The sequence below is a fragment of the Macaca thibetana genome, chromosome 20 (assembly GCF_024542745.1).
Source record: "Macaca thibetana thibetana isolate TM-01 chromosome 20, ASM2454274v1, whole genome shotgun sequence".
NCBI lineage: Eukaryota > Metazoa > Chordata > Mammalia > Primates > Cercopithecidae > Macaca > Macaca thibetana.
In genome coordinates this window covers 10,504,046-10,526,077 of record NC_065597.1, presented here as the reverse complement: position 1 = coordinate 10,526,077, position 22,032 = coordinate 10,504,046, and the positions used below count along the sequence as shown (strand labels likewise).

Here is a 22,032-nt window from a genome sequence, read left to right as displayed (position 1 = left end):
GAGATGAGAGGGGCATACCATGTCATTAGGGACCAGCTGCGCAGCCTCCTTCAGTTCAAGCTCCCTCCTGCAGAAGGCTTTCGTCGTGTCTTCAGGATGTGAGCGACACCTCGGCTGAGAAGGAGCCGGGACTACCAAAGACAGAAGCAAATCTCGGGCAGGACCTGCCAAAAATTCAGGATGGGCACACGGGCCAATCTTAAAAGCTAAAGCACAGCATTCCTAGTCAGTAACTCTCAGCTCTCTGGATCAAATAGGGTAATCTAGTATCTCCTTTTTACCAGAACTTAGTAAGTGGCAGACAGAGGTGTTTTTAAGAGGATAAGAAATTATATCCTACATCCTCTGTGGAGAAACAACAGCAGCCCCTTGTGAGTGCATGATTCCTTAGTCATTGATTAGTGGTCCTGGGGATAATTTCCTACAAAATGGGAGCAATAGGTCAACATGAGAAGGAAAATAACTGTGTCAGGATTTCTTCTTCTGGATGTCCCTTTAGACATTTTTTAAAAAGTTTTTTTTAACCCCAAACCACTTTCAAGTTTCTAGTTTTTTTGTTTTTTTCGTTTGTTTGGTTTTTTCCGAGACAGAGTCTTGCTCTGTTGCCCAGGCTGGAGTGCCATGGCACGATCTCGGCTCACTGCAAGCTCCACCTCCCAGGTTCAAGCAACTCTCCTACCTCAGCCTCCCGAGTAGCTGGGATTACAGGTGCACACCACCATGCCCAGCTAATTTGTGTATTTTTAGTAAGGATGGGATCTCATCATGCTGGCCAGGCTGGTCTCCAACTCCTGACCTCATGATCCACCCACCTCAGCCTACCAGAGTGCTGGGATTACAGGCGTTAGTCACCGTACCCAGCCAAGTTTCTAGTTTTTACTTAAACTTTTACCACCAACAAAATTTCCTTAATTATTCTTCTATTAAATAGCCAATAAACATGTTAAGCATCAAAAAGAAAATAACAACAAATAAATGCATGAAGCCAACATTTGCAAAACTGTTTTCTCCCATGTTTCTAAAAAACGAACCCTAAAGAGAGTCCAGGTCATTTACTCATTCGAGTTTTTCAAATCATAACATTCTAACAGTCATCTCAAAACTCTGATGATCAAACCCAATTTCTGTTGTATTCATTATTGGCACTTTCCCAAGGATCACAAAATCTTTTAAAAAATTAATGTAGTCATTAATTTATATATCTGGTTACTCTATATAATACCAAAGACTACCAAATATTCACAGGAGGAACAAAACAATCGTTACAAAACAATTAGAAAAGGTGCTGCTTTTAAAAAATAATGAAGAAGAATATGAGAAAAATGCAGATTTGTTAACTATGGTGTTTCTGAGATGTTTTAGGATGTGATCATGAGAACAACTTTCCTTGCAAGTGAAGTGGGCTAAGTGGTTTTTAGCAGAACACAGAGTAGAGGCAAAGTCCAGCTCCTCTCTAGGGACAGAGAATGCATTCACTCACCAAGAAACTTCTTGTTCAGGAGGAGGGAGCCAGAGCCATTCCAGTGCTTATCCACAAGCTCCAGGAGCTGTCTGAGGACAGTGGCCACATGGGGGGTTCTGGCAGAGATTGGGGGACTGTGGTTTCCAGGCAAACCGTGCAAGCTACCCAGGTCACTAGAGAGAGGCTCAAGAGAAAAAAAAAAAAAAAAAAAAAAGGAAAAACAAACAAACAAAAAACCCAACCATTTGTCATTCTTATATAATAAGGGAAGTAAGTATGTAGACATTTAGACTTTTTTTTTTTTTTTTTTTTTTTTAATTTTTTTTTTTTGGAGACGGAGTCTTGCTCTGTCGCCCAGGCTGGAGTGCACTGGTGCGATCTGGGCTCACTGCAATCTCTCTGCCTCCTGGGTTCAAGCGATTCTTCTGCCTCAGCCTCACAAGTAGCTGGGACAGGCATGTGCCACCATGCCCGGCTAATTTTTGTATTTTTAGTAGAGACAGAATTTCACCATATTGGCCAGGCTGGTCTCCAACTCCTGACCTTGTGATCCGCCCGCCTCGGCTTCCCAAAGTGTTAGGATTACAGGCATGAGCCACCTCGCCTAGCCTAGACTACTTAAAAAGTGAAAAAGAAAGATGATTTCGGCTGGGTGCGGTGGTCATGCCTGTAATCCCAGCACTTTGGGAGGCTGAGGTGGGTGGATCACAAGGTCAGGAGATTAAGACCATCCTGGCTAACATGGTGAAACCCCGTCTCTACTAAAAATACAAAAAAAAATTAGCCGGGTGTGGTGGTGGGTGCCTGTAGTTGCATCTACTCGGGAGGCTGAAGCAGGAGGATGGTGTGAACCCAGAAGGCGGAGCTTGCAGTGAACCGAGATTGTGCTACTGCAGATGCCGTCTCAAAAAAGAAAAAAAAAAAAAAGATGATTTCATCTTTCAGTTTGGATTTGAGTAGCATAATATTATTTATGTCCAAGACAAAAACATAAGATATTCAAGGATAATTTCAAAGGTAACAGTATCTTATATGATAAATTTTAATAGAAAATTTCAGGCCAGGCCTGGTGGCTCATGCCTGTAATCCCAGCACTTTGGGAGGCTGAGGTGGGTAGATCACAAGGTCAGGAGATCGAGACCATCCTGGCTAACATGGTGAAACCCCGTCTCTACTAAAAAATACAAAAAACCTAGCCGGGCGAGGTGGCGGGCGCCTGTAGTCCCAGCTACTCGGGAGGCTGAGGCAGGAGAATGGCGTGAACCCGGGAGGCGGAGCTTGCAGTGAGCTGAGATCGGGCCACTGCACTCCAGCCTGGGCGACAGAGTGAGACTCTGTCTCAAAAAAAATATATATATAGTATTATATTTTATAAAATAAATTGGGGAGTAATATAAAAAATTATAACTCAAAGTAAGCTTATATTTAATATATTAATATATAATAAACATAAATATTCTATAATATTTTATTTAAGACAGAGTCTAGCTCTGTACCCAGGCTGGTGTGCAATGGTGTGATCTTGGCACACTGTAGCCTTGAACTCCCAGGCTCAAGCGATACTCCTACTCCAGCTTCTGGAATAGCTGGAACTACAGGTGTGCACCACTGTGCCTGGCTAATTCTATATTTTATTTATTTATTTATTTATTTATTTATTTATTTATTTATTGAGATAGGGTCTTGCTTTATTGCCCAGGCTGGACTGTAGTTGCATGATCTCAGTTCACTGCAACCTCTGCCTCCCAGGTTCAAGCAATTCTCATGACTCAGTCACCCAAGTAGCTGGGATAACAGGTGTGTACCACCATGTCCAGCTAATTTTTGTATTTTTAGTGGAGACAGGGTTTTGCCAAGTTGGCCAGGCTGGTCAAAAACTCCTGGCTTAAGTGATCTGCCTGCCTCGGCCTCCCAAAGTGCTGGGATTACAGGCATGAGCCACCATGCCTGGTGTTTTTTTTTTTTTTTTTTTTTTGAGACAGAGTCTTGCTTTGTCACCCAGGCTGGAGTGCAGTGGCCCGATCTTGGCTCGCTGCAACCTCTGCCTCCCGGGTTCAAGTGATTCTCCTACCTCACCCTTCTGAGTAGCTGGGACTATAGGCATGTACCACCACACCCAGTTAATTTTTTGTATTTTTAGTAGAGATGGGGTTTCACCATGTTGGCCAGGATGGGCTCAAACTCCTGACTTCAGGTGATCTGCCTGCCTTGCCTCCCAAAGTGCTGGAATTACAGATGACTTACACCTTTCAGAAATTAAAGAGTATATTTCTTTTTTATTTATATTCAAGCAGCTGTTTTAAAGCTTTCCATAAAGATAAAAATAATGTCTAACAGAAAAAAAGGAGTTTTTAAGATCGTCTAGAAAAGCATATTGAAATTTTAACAATTATTTATTTGTTTATTTATTTTTATTTTTTGTAGAGAGAGGGTCTCCTGTGTTGCCCAGGATGGTCTTAAACTCCTGGCTTCAAGTAATCTCCCACGTTGGCCTCCCAGAGTGTTGGGATTATAGGTGTGAGCCATAGCATCTAGCCAGATTTTAACAATATAACATGAAATAGAGGTTAAAAAATTTCCTAGAACATGTCTGATTAATATAACATCCCAAATATGCTAAATGTTGCTGGATCTTCACACTGAATACATTAACACACAGTTAATGTTCTTGTCTGGTAAAATAAGCATGGGGGACTGAGAATGAAAAGAGACCAAAAAACTAAAGAAAACATTACAAGACTGCCCCCTTTGGTGCACAAAAATTACAGCCACTTCCAAAGTTCTGAAAACTGAATAGAAAGTCTTTAAAGAGTAAAAAACAAAAACATAAACAAAAGCACTCCAAACAAACCAACAAAAACTCTGTAAACCCACCCCAATGTGTAAGATTTCCAACAACTGAAAAATAAGTAACTAGAAATGGCTGTTTTTGACCAAATCTCCTGCTTCCTTACAGGGCAGTAAATGATTGACAAATGGTTCCTATCGCAAAGATTCTTGGGTACAAGGGAAGAGAAGACCCTAAGAGCTGGGGTTCCTCTAACCACATGGATGGATCTTCCTCATGATGGAAGTAGAACCTGGAGAAAAATGAACATTCAAAAAGACAAGAGAGGAGAGTAGAAGGCATTCTCCACAAGGGATGTATGCAAAGGCAGAAGCAAAACTTGCTGAGAACTAGTAATGATAAAGTTTTATTGTATGACACTATCATACTAGGATATTTTATTTTATTTTATTATTTTTTTTGGAGACAGAGTCTCACTCTGTTGTCTAGGCTGGAGTGCAATGGCTCCATCTCGGCTCACCACAACCTCCTCCTCCTGGGTTCAAGCGATTCTCCTGCCTCAGCCTCCCAAGTAGCTGGGATTACAGGCATGCACCACCAAGCCCGGCTAAGTTTGTATTTTTAATAGAGATGGGGTTTCTCCATGTTGGTCAGGCTGGTCTTGAACTCCCAACCTCAGGTGATCCGCCCGCCTCGGCCTCCCAAAGTGCTGGGATTACAGGTGTGAGCCACCGCGCCCAGTCACTAGGATATTTTATAAAATGAATTACATGTATACTGTTTATATGGGAATGGTTCTTGATTTTTCATTCATTCTCTGAACTACTGTCAGCTAAAAATCCCTTGGATAATCTAATTCATCTTGTTTGCTGCTACATTGGAAAAAAAATTTAAATTGTTTTAACTTCTAGACAGAAAAGCAAAGCAATGCTTTTATTATTATTATTTTTTTTATGAAACTGAGTCACTCTGTCACCCAGGCTGGAGTGTAGTGGTGCAATCTCGGCTCACTGCAACCTCCACCTCCGGGGTTTAAGTGAGTCTCCTGCCTCAGCCTCCTGAGTAGAGTAGCTGGCACTACAGGTGCGTGCCACCACACCCAGCTAATTTTTGTATTTTTTAGCAGAGATGGGGTTTTGCCATGTTGGCCTGGCTGGTCTTGAACTCCTGACCTCAGGTGATCCACCCACTCAGCCTCCCAAAGTGCTGGGATTATGGGTGTGAGACACTGTGCCCAGCCTGAAGCAATGCTTTTATAAGAACTATTTAATGTGCGGCTGAAGCAAATGTGTAAATATGATGAGACTGTAAACATAGATGCTACAGAGTTCAATCTTCAGCTGGAAGTAGATCAGGGACAGTTCTCCCTGTGATATAAGTGAGAAAATGGCAGCAGTGGGGGAATGACTTTCCCAAGAGCAGAAGGTTCAACAGACATTAGCTTGGCAGCGTTAGCCACCAGCCTCTAAAAATCTCTTTGAATTTCTAGCTCTGTTGGTCAGAACCACCTCCACTCCCAACAGAACCCTCATTCTGGTCTTCAAGCTGACATGTTTCTTGCACAAACACAAACAAGCCAATACTTGCCTCGCTGCCTGTAGCGTCTTGGAAACCATGCTTTAGATTCAGGTTGGCAAGGATATTGTCCTTCCATTTGAATCCTCTCTTCGATGGGCTTAATGACCTCTTAGTAAAAATCTTTCTGTCTTCTGAAGTCCCAGGAGACAACAGCAGTGTCCGCAGAGGAGTTGTCCTGTTTCCCAGGACAGCGTTGTTTGGGACAGAACCGTGTGCTGGTGTTAAATCACCGAGGCTGGTAGATAATTGTTGCTCTACATTGACGAATAGAGCAGGGTCACTGTTGAGATGGGTTGTGGCATACAGATCTGTGGAGGAAACAGGCTGAGAGATGAACCTGCCCCTTGACTCCCTCATGTCTCACTTCTATCCATACCTGGCCTGTAGTCCAAGGGTCATAATAACCACTCCCTAGCATACATCCTCAACTCTTTGACAAAACTCCAACTCTGGTTAAATCCAACTGTCCACATATTCCAAGCCTACACCAGAGCAGGGGAACATAGCTGGAGAACGAAACGCATCTGTTCTGACCTTTCTAACTTTAAACTCATGACCACTATTGTAACTGCACCACTCATGACTTAGTGGTGCCCAGTCCTTCTATTTTTTTTTTTTTTAAGAGTCTCGCTCTGTTGCCCAGGGTGGAGTGCAGTGGCACAATCTCGGCTCACTGTAACCTCTGCCTCCCGGGTTCAAGATATTCTCCTGCCCCAGCCTCCCGAGTAGCTGGGTCTACAGGCAGGCACAACCACGCCCAGCTAATTTTTGTATTTTTAGTAGAGATGGGGTTTTACCATCTTGGCCATGCTGGTCTTGAACTCCTGGCCTCAAGTGATCTGCTGGCCTCGGCCTTCCAAAGTGCTGGGATTACAGGCGTGAGCCACTGTGCCCGGCCTCTCCTAATATAATACTTTGGCCAATTTACTCTTCTATTCTCTGAGACAAATATTTCACATCTCTTTTCTTTTTTTTTTTTTTTTTTTGAGATGGAGTCTTGCTCTGTCACCCAGACTGGAGTGCAGTGGCTGGATCTCAGCTCACTGCAAGCTCCGCCTCCTGGGTTCACGCCATTCTCCTGCCTCAGGCTCCCGAGTAGCTGGGACTCCAGGCGCCCGCCACCACGCCCGGCTAATTTTTTTGTATTTTTAGTAGAGACGGGGTTTCACCATGTTAGCCAGGATGGTCTCGATCTCCTGACCTCGTGATCCGCCCGTCTCGGCCTCCCAAAGTGCTGGGATTACAGGCTTGAGCCACTGCGCCCGGCCCACATCTCTTTTCAAACTTCCAACACCTTCTCTTCCCTTCTTACTCCCAGGTGCCAACCTCCTTTATTTCACTGAGAGGCAATCAAAGAAAACATCTACGTGATCACACCATTAAATCTACCAACTCTCTTGTATTTGTATTAAATTCTCTGCCTTCCTTCTTATTACAATAGATGAACTATCTGTGCTTTTATTTAAAGCCAGCGTCTCCACTGGTGGACTGGATTCCATTTTTTATAATGGTCCCTTTTCTCCCTGGCATCATCAGTTTTCCCTCCACTAGATCATTTCTACCAGGATCTCCTTGACCCCATCCCCTCTCCAGCTACAGTTCCATTTCTTTGCTTCCTTTTACTGCAAAACTCCTTGAAGGGGTTGATATGGGTTGGCGGTGTCCCCAACCAAATCTCATCTTGAATTGTAGCTCTCATAATTCCCACATGACAAGGGAGGGACCTGGTGGGAAGTAACTGAATCATGGGGGCGGGTCTTTCCCATGCTGTTCTTGGTGACAGTAAGTCTCATGAGATCTGATGGTTTTATAAAGGGGAGTTTCCCCACACAAGCTCTCTTGCCTGCCACCATGTAAGACATGACTTTGCTCCTCATTCACCTTCTGCCATGATTGTGAGGCCTCCCCGGCCATGTGGAACTGTGAGTCAATTAAACCTCTTTCCTTTATAAATTACCCTGTCTTGGGTATGTCTTTATTAGCAGTGTGAGAACAGACTAACACAAGGGTTGTCTATATTCAATAACTCTACTGCCTTGCTTCCAATTTTTTCTTGAATTCACCTCAGTGAGGCTTTCATTCTTATGCATCCCCTGAAGCTGTTCACTAATGCCTTCTTCATTGCCGAATACCATAATCACTTCTCAGTCCCAGGCTCCCTCCCTCCCTATCAGAAGAAGCATTTGACCTAGCTTTGATGACTCCCTCATTCTTGAAACACATTCTTCACTTAGCTTCCAGTATATCACTTCCTCTTGGTTTTTTCCCCTCTATCTTACTGGCTGCTGCTTTCTCACTCTCCATGATGGTTTCTCTTTATCTACTTCTAATTGTTGGAGGGCTCAGGACCAGTCCTCAGATCCCTTTTCTATCTATATTTACTCTTTCAGTGAGATTTCACCCAGTCTCACAGTTTTACTGTCACCCATACACTTATAATCTCCAAATTTATATTTCCAGCCATACCTTCTTCCCTAAACTCTGCACTAGTATGTCCAATTACCAAATTGGCATCTCTGGAAAGTTTTAATAAGGCACCTGAAACTTAAGATGTCTAAAACCCAACTCTTGATATTTATCTTAAAATCTGTATCTCCCATTCTTTTCCATCTTAGTAAATGAAAGCTCTGTTCTTCTAGTTATTCAGACTCAAAACCACAGAATCATCGTTAACCCTTTCTCCCACACTTCATCCTGGATCCATCAGCAAACCATGGAGTGTCATCTTCAGAACATATTCAGAATCTGACTACTTCTCACCACCTCCACCGCTATCTGTCTAGCCCAAGCCATCATTTTCTGTTACGCTGATTCCAATCTCTTAAAGCATTTTTAAAAAAATTCTACCCTGCTCCCCATAGTCTATTCTCAACCCGACATCCACAGTAATTCTTAAGTGAGATCACATCACTCCCTTGCTACAAACCCTCCAACTCCTTCTGATCTCACCCAGAATAAAAGTCTGGCATCTTTGTTACTTCAGCTATACACTCTACTTTCTTTGCTGCAGCCACACTGGCCTCCCTGAGGTTCCTGGAACATGAAAAGTATGTTCCAGCCTCAGGACTTTTGCATTTATTCCCACTGTGTAGAAAGTTCTCCTCCCAGACCCACATGGCTTACACTCATTCAAGTCTCTACTTTTATGGTGCCTCATCAGAGAAGCTTTCTGGACCATTCTGTCTAAAGCATCACCTCCTCCTTATCATGCTCTGTGCCCTTATATAATTTTTTCCACAGCACTTACCATAACCTGACATATATTTACATGTTAAAATGTTTATCATGTGTCTTACCCCATGAGAATATAAGCTCCATGAAAGTAGGGATTGTCTTCTTATTATGGTAAAATATACATGGAACTTTATTTTGTTTGCTACTTTATCTCCAGAGTTAGAACAGTGTCTGGGACACTGTAGGTGTTCAATGAGTTTGGTTGAATAAGTAACAGAAGAGTGATCTCTGTCACTAACTCTGAAACTAACTTTTGTTTTTGTTTTCAAGACGGAGTCTTGCTCTGTTGCCCATGGAGTGCAATGGCCTGATCTTGGCTTACTGCAACCTCTGCCTCCCAGATTCAAGCAATTCTCCTGCCTCTCAGCCTCCTGAGTAGCTGGGATTACAGGTGCACGCCACCATGCTCAGCTATTTTTGTGAGTGCGTGTGTGTGTGTGTGTATTTTTGGTAGAGATGGGGTTTTCCCATGTTGGCCAGGCTGGTGTTGAATTCCTGACCTCATGATCCGCCCAGCTCAGCCTCCCAAAGTGCTGGGATTACGAGCATGAGCCACCGTGCCCGACCTGAAACTAACTTCTTCTGAAAGTAACTCAGAATAGAAGTGACTGTGAGTAAAGACTAGATGTCCTGGGATGCTACTTAACTAAAATAGCAAGTAGCTGTGATGCTCACTTTCCTACAAATTTTCCCTAATATATATATATCATGTTAAACTAATACCCTATAGATTTCTGGAGGTTCCAAGGACCACTGGTGATCCTAAAATACAACTTAAGAAATGCTAATACAATTTCAGAAGGGTTAATTCCAAAATTTTCAGTTATATCTTCTACCTTCATGCCTATGAAGAAGAGCTGTAAACTGACAGGAAGCTGTTACCTGAACTAAGCTTCAAAAGCCTTCTAGTGCTGGAGTCGGGGTTTGACAGAGAAGTCAATAAGTCTCCACAGGAATGTGAAGCAGTGGCCTTTATGTCATTTGAAGGCTTTATGCTGTACTCTTGATAGTTCTTGCTTCTCTGAGGCCTTTTACCAAGACTTCCATGCAGGGATAGAGTTTGAGAATAATGACTGTCATAATTTTCCAGACCAACATCTGAAGGTAACTGATAGGGATGGATCTGGCTAGAATCACCCACATCCAGGCGTTTACTCAACGAGGCATCATGGGTAAGCTGAAAAGTATCAGGTTTTGGTATCAATTCCTTTTCTGGAGAAGAACCTGAAGACTTATTGTCCAAAAAAGATACTTGGTACCCTTCTCTAGTCATCTTCTCTGGGGATCGGACTGTGGACTGACGAGGCGAGTAATGTCTGAACTCTAAACACCACCAAGGTAAAAAAACAAAACATGGTAAGAATTCTTTGTGGCCTAGCTGGGAGTACCTCTGTTCACTGAACATACTCTCTGCCAGAAACACCTCTCAGGAAGAGGTGATTTATAATTCTGATTAATGGTAGCATAAAGTGATGAAAGGACTTCCACATGGAACACCACCACCACTAATAAAATGTGGGACTTTTGTGTAAACAGTAAATAATCTATAACATTCTGGAGACAAATTCTTTTCCTTTTATTTTATTTTATTTTTTTGAGACAGGGTCTCACTCTGTCACCCAGGCTGGAGTGTAGTGGTGCAATCTTGGCTTCTTGGCAACTTCCACTTCCCAGGTGCAAGCAATTCTCGTGCCTCAGCCTCCCGAGTAACTGGGATTACAGGCATGTGCCACCATGCCCAGCTAGTTTTTGTATTTTTAGTAGAGACGGGGTTTCACCATGTTGGCCAGGCTGGTCTCCAACTCCTGACCTCAAGTGATCCACCCGCCTCAGCCTCCTAAAGTGCTGGAATTATAGGCATGCACCACCACGCCTGGCTAATTTTTGTATTTCTTGTAGAAACAGAGTTTCACCATGTTGGCCACACTGGTCTCGAACTCCTGACCTCAGGTGATCCACCTGCCTCCACCTCCCAAAGTGCTGGGATTACAGGCATGAGCCACTGCTCCTGGCTGAAAAAAAATTTTTTTAATTAGCCAGGTGTGGTGGTAGTCCTAACACTTGGGAGGCTGAGGTGGGAGGATTGCTTAAGCCCAGAAGTTTGAGGTTATTATGAGCTCTGATTGTGCCATTGTACTCTACTCTAGCCTGGGCAACAGACTGAGACCCTGTCTCAAAAAAAAAAAAAGGAAGGAAGGAAGTGGGAAGGGAAGAAAGAGAGAGAGAACGAATTGCCTAGAAATCTACATCCATCTAAAATACCCTTCAAGAATGATAGTGAAATAGAGGCATTATCACACAAAGAAAAGCTGAAAGAACTTATCACTAATAGACCTACATTAAAGTATGTACCACTAAAAGGAAAAGAAAATGATATCAGAAGGGAAGCCTGGGAAGAAAAAGGAAGTGAGCAAACAGTGGTTAATAAATGGATAGATTTAAATCTACATTGACTATATAAAAAATATTATCTTATGAAGTCTTTAAAAATATAGAGAATTAAAATTCATAATAACAACATATAAGTCAGGAAAGAGTAAATGAAATAAAGTACTATAAGGTTTTTGAATTATGTAAAAGAAGACTTAAGGTATTAACAATTTAAACATTATGTAAGTTAACGATACATATTATCATTTGGGGAATAATACTAAAAATATAGAAAAAGCATATAACTTATAAACTAGTAGAGATAAACAAATGGATGAATAAAAAAATAATAAATACAAAAGAAGGCAAGAAAGGTAAGAAAAAGAATAGTCAGCCAATGCAAAAAAAATCAAGAACAAAGGAGGTCAGAATATCCACTCTTTAGGCAGAGAAGTCCTACAGGTTACTAATCATCCAGGACAGTCCCTCACGAAAGCAGAAATTATTTGACTAAATAGGGCCCCCATATTGAGACATCTTCATCTCCCAAATCCCATCACATCCAGACTTCTCTGATTAGTATGGGGGAAAATACTCAGTGAGCAAAATATTTACCATCTTCATGGTGATTGTCACTTGGCATCTCCCTTCTTGCCACTTCCTGTGTCTAAAAAAAGTTTGAAAGTTTAGGTAGAAGGAAGTCCATGTGTGTTCAAATGTGAGCTTATTAGACCAGGGGTTCAGAATACTTTCCTGTTAATGGGAAAGACTATCCTTGCAAGTTAGGGAAACAGACCTTTAAGCAAAGGTCCAGTTTAAGTCTATTTTAAAACAGTCACAATACAAGGAGATTCTAGAGTTGCTTGAATATCCTTAGGAGGTAAAGATCATAGCAAACAATGACTGTACTTTCTCTGCTTTAGATAGCTCAGCATACAAGGTAGATGAGGCCACTCTCCAACTTTGCTTTTTCTGTTTAAAGGACTCTCATACTTATTGTACCGGCTGGTAAAGCTGACAACCACCATAAGCTAAGGGGGTTTTAATAGGCTGAAAATTAATCTGAGGCATAACTAGGCAAGAATTAAAGCAAAACAGAAAACCATCTAGGGTTTGCTTTTAAAAAAATTATCTTAAAGTATTCAGTGTCTTTTTGGTAGTCATGGAGAGAAAGAAATCCCACTTCCTTAATTCTTAAACTAAAAAGATACAGCAAACTATTCAATTTCCTTTTTTCTCACTTCAAGAAGTAATTTCAGAGACATTTTTTTGTTTGCTTTTTAATCCAAGAAGTGCTATTTAACTGGAGATTGCAATACTCTTTGTCTCCACTTCCTTAAGTCAATATGGTTTTAAAAAATGGTAACTAAGGCCGGGCGCAGTGGCTCAAGCCTGTAATCCCAGCACTTTGGGAGGCCGAGACGGGTGGATCACGAGATCAGGAGATCGAGACCATCCTGGCTAACACAATGAAACCCCGTCTCCACTAAAAATACAAAAAAATTAGCCGGGCGTGGTGGCGGCGCCTGTAGTCCCAGCTACTCGGGAGGCTGAGGCAGGAGAATGGCGGGAACCCGGGAGGCGGAGCTTGCAGTGAGCCGAGATCGCGCCACTGCACTCCAGCCTGGGCGACAGAGCAAGACTCCGCCTCAAAAAAAAAAAAAAATGGTAACTAAGATCGTTTCTAAGTCATCCAAGTAGAATCTCCAAAAACAAAGAAACTGATTAAATGCTTATCTTTTTTAAAAGGTGAAGGTAGTCTATACCCGAACTGAAAAGAATAGTACTTTTTACTAATTCAGTCTTGATTATCCAAATTATGGATCAATCAGAGCCTTTGCTGCTTTTCTTTCTCCTCCTGGCTATTTTCTACAATTTTATTGTTCATAAATATATCAAAGAAAAGGCAAAGAAAGGGAGCAGGTGAATATAAAGTAGTCAGTTCTGCTCCTTGTATCATATTCACTCACACAAACAAGGCTTACATAATGGTTGCATCCCTTCTGTCATCAATTTTTTCACTAAAACCTTATTTTTCACTACTCCCCATCTTGCATGATCTCTATCTTCCCATTGCCCACAACTTCCATGCCATCTTTACCCCTTAAACTTTACTTTTTTTGTTACACTGAAGAGGCAGCTTTGCGAAAGTCATACCTTAAATGTAAGACTCAGCATTAAAGGGCAGAGGTAGAAAATGTAAGAAGCAAGGCAACAGGAGATGGAGATACTGGATAGAGAGGAGAAAATTTAAAACCAGCCAAAAACTGTAACAGTTGCATTCCTGTTTGAGGACCAAAATGCCTGTCATAGATATGCTAAAGTTATATGTATAAATATATGACATTAGATAACAGGTTAGTGTGAGAGAGAGGGAAATGGGAGATTGAAATTAATGGAGAAGGTACTCTACATTCTGTCCTGCCCTTTCCTTTAAAAGGGTCTAAAATGCCTTCAAACAAGTCCTCTGAGACCTTCATAAATAATTGAGAGACCATTGAATTATCAGTATTAATCACTGACTAGCCAACAGATCAGCAGGAGAGTGAATACATTACCTGTGTCCCCAGTGGGAAGGTGTCTAATTTCTGATCAGGTGTACCATTGCCCTGAGTTGCAGAAGTACTTAGGGAATCCTTTATTTCTCGGTTGGGGAAGGGAATAAAAAGTCCTTTGTTTGAGTCTGTGTTAAAAGAAAAAGCATACAATGAAGCACTGACCAGACTTCAAAGACAGCATGTCTAATGGAAAGATACTAAAAGGAAAGTCACAAGATTGAGTGCTAGTTCTGGTGCCACCACTTGGAGACCACATGAATTTGAGCAAATCACTTAACTTCTCTACATCTCTCACTTCATTTGGAAAACAGAGATGATAAAGTCTAAACTTTCTATCTCTTAGGGTTGAGCCAGGTTAAAACAGGATAATGGATATGAAATGGCTTCATAATTTATGAAGTGCTCAACAGAAACTGAGTGGAAGGCAAATACTTTGCACATTTCCTAAGCTAATAAATAATTAACTTTGATACCAATTAAATAATCTCCAACTACAGGGGGAGATGCTGGGAATAGACTCCTGGTATTACACATCTCTAGGGTACTAATCAGCAGTCAGCACTGATTGACCATATCAAATCAGCCTTTTTTTACCTTACTTTCTCTCTTTTGTAAAAAGAGAGAAACTAAGCTGGGCATGGTGGCTCACACCTGTAATCCTAGCACTTTGGGAGGCTGAGGTGGGCAGATCACTTGAGGTCAGGAGTTCAAGACCAGCTTGACTAACTTGGTGAAATCCTGTCTCTACTAAAAATACAAAAATTAGCTGGGTGTGGTGGTGCACACCTGTAATCCCGGTTGCTCGGTAGGCTGAGGCAAGAGAACTGCTTGAACCCAGGTGGTAGAGGTTGCAGTAAGCCAAGATCATGCCACAGCACTCCAGCCTGGGCGATAGAGCAAGACTCTTTCTCGGGAAGAAAAAAAAAAAAATCAAATGTATTAGAACACTCTGTATGTTATTTTCGGTGAGATTTTTTTTTTTTTTTAATTTTTACATTAAAAAAAGTTTTAATAGAAACAGGGCATCCCTATGTTGCCCAGGCTGATTTAGAACTCCTGGGCTCAAGCAATCTGCCAGCCTTGGCATCCTAAAGTGCTGGGATTACATGCGTGAGCCACCAGGCCTGGTAAGATTTGTTTTCTAGTGAAAGAAAAATAATTTTTAAAAAGCAAAGGAACTAGCATTCCATTTTCATTAAAAAATACTGTTAGGGCCAGGCACGGTGGCTCACACCTATAATTCTAGCACTTTGGGAGGCCGAGGTGGGTGGATCACCTGAGGTCAGGAGTTCGAGACCAGCATGGCCAACATGGTGAAACCCCGTCTCTAATAAAAATACAAAAATTAGCCAGGCGTGGATGCCTATAATCCCAGCTACTTGAGAGGCTGAGGCAGGAGAATCACTTGAACCCAGGAGGCGGAGGTTGCTGTGAGCCGAGATCGTGCCATTGCACTCCAGCCTGGGCAACAGAGCGAGACTCCATCTCCAAAAGAAAAGAGAAAATACCATTAGTATTTTGCAGTTCACCTTTCAAATTTTCGTGTTAGTTTAATACATATATTCACAAAAAAGTGACAAATAAATTTTAACTTTTTTCCTGTTTTATAATTTTATTTTTTTACCAATATTTTTACTGTGATTAGAAAAATTATTTTAAAAATAAAAAGTAAAAATAACAAAAACTATAGCCTAGTTCTGGCCACTTTGGAAACTGTTATCAAGAAGAGCCTGCCAGCAATTCTATTACAGGCCAGGCACAGTGGCTCATGCCTGTCATCCCAACACTTTGGGAGGCCCAGGTGGGTAGATCACTTGAGCCCAGGAGTTCAACACCAGCCTGGGCAACATAGTGAGATCCCCATCTCTATTGAAAATACAAAAATGAGCCAGGCGTGGTGGCACAAGTCCCAGCTACTTGGGAGGCTGAGGTGGGAGGAACCCTGAGCTTGGGAAGTCGAGACTGCAATGAACTGAGATTGTGCCACTGCACTCCAGCCTGAGTGACAGGAGTGAGACAAGAATGACAAGAAAGAGAGAACGATTCTATTAGGCTGTCATATTTGTACAAAGGTTTTTCCACTCTTGATCAATACATTTATTAATTGTAGAATTCTGGGATTTGGGGTCTTCTGGGGGGACTTGAATTAAAACAAAAGTTTTGCTTTTGTTTAAGGAATTTTTTTCCAGCAGGATTATGTAAGAAGATAGTATCAAGAACTTGGGCCTTTGTCAAACAATGCGCTCTTATGCTCACTTTCATCTACTGGTTGTGGCAACAGAAAGCCACTACAAGCCAGTGCAACTGAGAGTAGACAGTGAATAAAGCCAGCCTCTTGAGAACCAGCCCTTCCATCCATTTGGGGCTCTAAGATGCTTTCTATTTCTGAATTGCCTTCTGGGACTGAAATGTCCTACTTAAACACAAGATGCTCTTCCAACCACTGGACTTGACAGAACTACTTTTCTGCAAGTGACGTGAGCTATCAACCTTTTTGTTCTCTGGTTCCCACTGCAGTAGTACTACAGAAGAAACAAGGTGAAGCAGAAACTGCTAGTTGTAACACAGTTTTTGTGCGAATGAGAATGGTTAGTAGGCTGTGACTTTGGGTTCAGGCCTCCTCTTACCCTTATCCTGCGGAACAAGACTTTGCAGGTGTTCAAGACCCTGCTCCATCCTGCTTTTCCTTCTACAGCACATATGCTCTTTTCCAGATTCACAGGTTCCTTTTCTTTCAACCTATGTATTGGTTCAAATCCCCTACCGCCGGAACTTCTTGCTGAGTGCTCTCATAGTTCTCCTGGGTTTTAGCTATCACTTAAATCTGAGTGACTCTTAATGTAAATCTCTTAACCCTGGTCTCTTTTCTGATGTCTAGACCTAAATTTCCTGAACAGCCCCCAATTAGTGCCCGCACACAACTAAAAAGTCAATATTTTATTTCTTTTTTTTTTTCCCTTGAGACAGAGTCTTACTCTGTTGCCCAGGCTCTGGAGTGCAATGGCACAATCTCGGCTCACTCCACCTCCTGGGTTCAAGCAATTCTCCCACCTCAGCCTCCTGAGTAGCTGGGACCACAGGCATGCACCACCACGCCCAGCTAATTTTTTTGTATTTTTAGTAGAGATGGGGTTTCACCATGTTGGTGAGGCTGGTCTTGAACTCCTGACCTCAAATGATCTGCCCACCTTGGCCTCCCAAACTGTTGGGATTACAGGAGTGAGCCACCGCACCCAGCCAAAAATCAGTATTTTCTAGCCAAACTCATTATCTTCATTTCCAGGCCCACTTCTGCTGCTGGTGCCTCCCCCAATCTTGTTATTGGCATACCATCACCCAGTCACTTAAGATACAAACTTGTTATTTGACTCTTACTCATCTGAAATCTCAATTACCAAGTTCTACAGAATCACTCTATAACTGTGTGAGAAGCTTTATTTTAATTGAGATATAATTCATATATCATACAATTCATCCTTTTACAGTGTACAATTCAGTGTTTTTTAGTATATTCACAAAGTTGTACAACTACCATCACTATCTAATTCTAGAATATTTCATCACCCCCAAAGAAACCTCATATCTGTCATTCCCAATTTTTCTCTCCCTTCCATCCTCTGGCAACCAACAATATACTTTCTGTCTCTATGCAATGGCCTATTCTGCAAATTTTATATAAATGGAATCATACAATATATGGCCTTTCTGTCTGGCTTCTTTCACTTAGCCTGATGTTTTCAAAATACATGTTATAGCATGTGTTAGTACTTCATTCCTTTTTAATGCCTGAATATGGATATATCACACTTTGTTTATTCATTCTCCAGTCAATGGCTATTATGAATAATGCTGCTTTCATTCCTGTACAAGTTTTTGTATGAACATAGATTTCCATTTCTCTTAGGTATATACGTAGGAGTGGAACTGCTGGATCAAATGTAACTCTATGTTTAACTTTTTGAGGAACTGCCAGACTGTTTTCCAAAACAGCTGCACAATTTTACTTTCCTACCAGCGATGTATGACGGCTCCAATTTCTGTACATCCTTGACATTGCTTTTCTTTATAGCAACTTTTTTAATTGCCAAAACTATTTTCTTTTTTATACGTATTACTTCATCACTGGATATTAAGCCCAGTATTCAATAGTTACCTTTTCTGCTCCTCCCCTTCCTCCCACGCTCCCAGTCATTGCTTATTAGATGTCCTTTTGATTCTAGTCGGCCTAGTGGATGTGAAGTGGTATCTCCTTATAGTTTTGCTTTGTGATGTTGAGCATCTTTCATGTGCTTTTGGCCAGCTGTGTATCTTCTTTGGAGAAATGTCTATTCAAATTCTCTGCCCACATTTTTTTTTAATTGGGTTATTTTTGTCTTTTGTTATTGAGTTGTAAGGGTTCTTGTAGAATGAGTTGAGTACATTAGCTCATGCCTGTAATCTTAGCACTTTAAGAGGCCGAGGTGGGAGGGCCGTTTCAGGCCAAGAGTTCAAGACCAGCCTGGGCAACATAGCAAGGCCTTATCTCCACAAAAAATAAAATAGTTGGGTGCTAAAAAAAAAAAAAAAAAAAAAATAGTGGTGACATGCCTGTAGTCCCCACTACTCAGGAGGCAGGAATATCACTTAAGCCCAGGAGTTTGAGGTTGCAGTGAGCTACGATTGTGTCACCGTACTGCAGCCTGGGCATGACATTACCCTCCAGTTTTTTAAAATATAGAATGAATATTAATTAGATCCTACTCAGATATACAGTCTGCAAACATTTTATCCTATTCTGTGGGTTGTCTTTCCACTTTAATAGTGTCCTTTAAAACACAAAAGATTTTAATTTTTATGAAGTCCTTTGGTTGTTTTTTGTGTCATATCCAAGATATAGGATCACTCTTGAAAAAACAAAACTGATGCCTTACTCTGCCACTATTATGACTAAGTATGTCATATACAACAATCAAGAAAATGAAGCAATTTGTATTCTGAGATCATTTTTTTCTTGTCTTATTTTTTTATTTTTTGTCTTGTCTCAGTTTATTTTATTCTTTTTCTTCAGACACAAAATATATCCAGCCCTTAATTCCAAAAGCAAATTTAATTATGACATGTTGTCCAGCCCAGGTTTGAACATCCATATAATCAATGCGATAGGGCAATTTGTTTGAAAATTATTTTCTATTTGTAATAATAGAGAAATGGGTTTATCATACAGATACAGGGGCAAATAATAGCTACTTCTACTATCAGTAATCCCAGCTGGATGAGGCTCCATTTCACATGTTTGTACAAAGACCCTGCAATCAATGGGAGGCTGAGATCTGGCCAGATCCCCTTCAAGGAAGGACTTGCTGCCCAGCTGCTGGAGGGCACTTCAGCCGTTTGCTCTTCATTCAGAGTCCGTCTTAGCTATCAAGAACCATCTCCTGATGCCATTCTCTTCCAATGACAGTTCACTCCCCGTGACAGAGCTAGGCAGGGTACAAAGGCCCAGACATTTCAGCCTAGTAAGGGACATTCTGAAGGGAAGTTCTTACTCTAGAGCTCTCTCTCTGCTTAACCCTCTTTCCTCCCCTTCCTCTCAGTGTTACTCTCAAATAAACATATTGTACCCCAGATTCCACTGAGATAAAAATATAAGAGCAGAAATAACTTGGCTTTCACTAGTCTCCAAAACCATTTCTTTTAAATTGCTAATCACCAATAAAAACAACACAATCCCTGACATTTAAAATATTAATATGTAATAACTATTGCAGATATGATAATTATTAAAGGTAATTGGTGAGGTGGTTTTTTCCTATCATGAACAGACTGTGTGTAATCTTAGTAACCTTGTATTTTTTCCCCCTTTAAATAATAGTTGTGTCTTATATTCATAAATTCCATTTTTCTGAAGTTTGAACTACATAGCAAAACACTGCAGGTAAAAATACTTCATGTTTTGTATCCAGGCTTTCTTTTCGTATCCTCCAGGACTTAATCAACCTGTGCTTCCTCATCTGAATTTATTTTACCATTGGCCTCCTAGGACAGGTCCTCATTACCTCCCACTAACTAAATCTAGCTTGAGTTATCTCTCAAAATCACACATTTAAGCATGCCTCGCCTCTAAGAGATCCTTAATTATTACGTATTTTCAAGAGAAGAAAATGAACATAATTAGTAAAGAGGGCCTTTGCAACTTGGCTTTATCTCCAGCCACCAGCTGAGTCAATTTCCTGATCTGTTTCACCTGTCTGCTGCTGCTTTTCCCTCTACATTGCCGCTGCTTTTCTCTCTACCTTTTCCCCTCAACTATGCCCACTGAACTCTATTTGAATGCCCAACTAAAGTGTTGTTTTGTGCAGCCTTTTCCCAGGCCTACAATGAGTACTAACTGCAACCGCCTCTCCTCCATCCCTCTATATCTCTGCCACAGTGAAACTCTTGTCTCACGGTGAAGCCTGACTTGTGACCTAATTAGCTGTAATAAATCCCTCCAAAATGGGAGTATGTGAAGATGTGACACTATTTTAATCATGTCCTTGTCTGCCTACCCCCAACACAGGATTTGCCCAGTAGATACTCCTTTGCTGAATTGCTCTCATTTCCACTGACAGAGATTGCTAACTGCCTCTCCCCCATATTCATTATTCCTCCCTTAGAACTCTTCCCATGACAGCCCTAGATTGTCAACATCTGGATTTCTAAAAGAGAGAGAAATGAACTTCTATCTTGTTCAAGTGACTATTTTGAGAAGTCCCTGCTATTCCAAGCTGATTTTTATTCAGCCAAAACTCCATCATGGCTAAACCAAGAGATGACATGGATCAACATGTTGAAATGGGATGGTTTTCAATGCTAGACACAGGAATGAGCCACTGAGGGTGGCTGTGGTGGATTTTTCCTTGTTATTTTAGAATAATATATTAGATCAGTATATTTTCAGTAGTACTCTATTTAAAGGCAAATAGAACTGGCAAAAACAGTGAGTTAGGTTGTTTTCAACTAGTACCTACAGGATAAATGTAAATTGTTCTTAGTAAGGCATTCACTGTTCTCCAGAACTTGACCTTCTACCCAACATAAACCTTCCACCCAAACCACACCGACACATGGCTTTCTTCATGACCTACCATGCTCCTTACCACTTCCAGACAGTAATTCACACCAACCCCACCAATCAAAATGTGCTGCTCCTCTTTTCAGGCCATTCCATTGCTGTCTAGCCTGTAAGGTCTGATGGCTTTGTTTCCATATCTGTCATAAAACCTTTCTCCACTGCCCCCAGCACACACTGGGCTTCTGTAGCATGTCACCAGCCACATCAGTGTTTCTCAAGCTCAATGTTCTAATAAACTCTGAGAACAGGAGTCCAGTTTGAGAAACTATAAGAAACTAAACTCAGTATACAAAAAGGCATCTTAAAAAGATTATATTGGAACAATTTGGCAGTTTCTTACAAAGCTCAACATACTGTTACATGATCCAGCAATCATGTTCTTTGGCAATTACTCAAATGAGTCGAAAACTTATGCCCACACAAAAACCTGCACAAGGTTGTTTATAACAGCTCTAGTCATAATTGCCAAAACTTGGAAGTAACCAAGATGTCTTTCAGTGGGTGAGTGGATAAATAAACTGTGGTACATCCAGACAATAAGATATTATTCAGCACTAAGAAGAAATGAGCTGTTAAGCCATGAAAAGGCATGGGGGAAATTTAAGTGTATATTGCTAAGTGAAAGAAGCCAATCTGAAAGGCTACATACTGAATGATTCCAACTATATGACATTCTGGAAAAGGCAATACTATGGAGACAGTAAAAAGATCAGTGGTTGCCAGGAATTAGAGAGGATGAAGGAATGAATAGGTAAGCACAGAGAATTTTTAGGGCAGTGAAGCTATTTTTGTATGATAGTACAAAAATAGTACAATGGTACAATAGTAGAATGGTAGATACATGTCGTTATACATTCATCAAGCCCATAGAATGTACAACACCAAGGACGAAACCTAATGTAAACTATGAACTTTGGGTTATAATGATGTGTCAGTGCAGGTTTATCCG

The 22,032-nt window shown here is 41.2% G+C and overlaps 1 protein-coding gene across 6 annotated transcripts in view; it reads right to left on the bottom strand.

The window, feature by feature from the left end:
• The window catches only part of LRRC36 (leucine rich repeat containing 36), a 58,067-nt gene that overhangs the window by 8,049 nt on the left and 27,986 nt on the right, over positions 1–22,032 (bottom strand). For 4 of the 6 annotated variants that reach the window (XM_050773254.1, XM_050773256.1, XM_050773258.1 and 1 more), the window contains exons 6-11: positions 13,991–14,115; positions 12,048–12,099; positions 9,945–10,385; positions 5,838–6,136; positions 1,481–1,646; positions 19–164 (exon numbers count right to left, since the gene is read on the bottom strand). In XM_050773254.1, the coding sequence (XP_050629211.1) occupies positions 19–164; positions 1,481–1,646; positions 5,838–6,136; positions 9,945–10,385; positions 12,048–12,099; positions 13,991–14,115 (1,229 nt within the window). The remainder of the gene's footprint in view (positions 1–18; positions 165–1,480; positions 1,647–5,837; positions 6,137–9,944; positions 10,386–12,047; positions 12,100–13,990; positions 14,116–22,032) is intronic. The other 2 variants (XM_050773257.1, XM_050773255.1) reach the window with 2 other exon arrangements.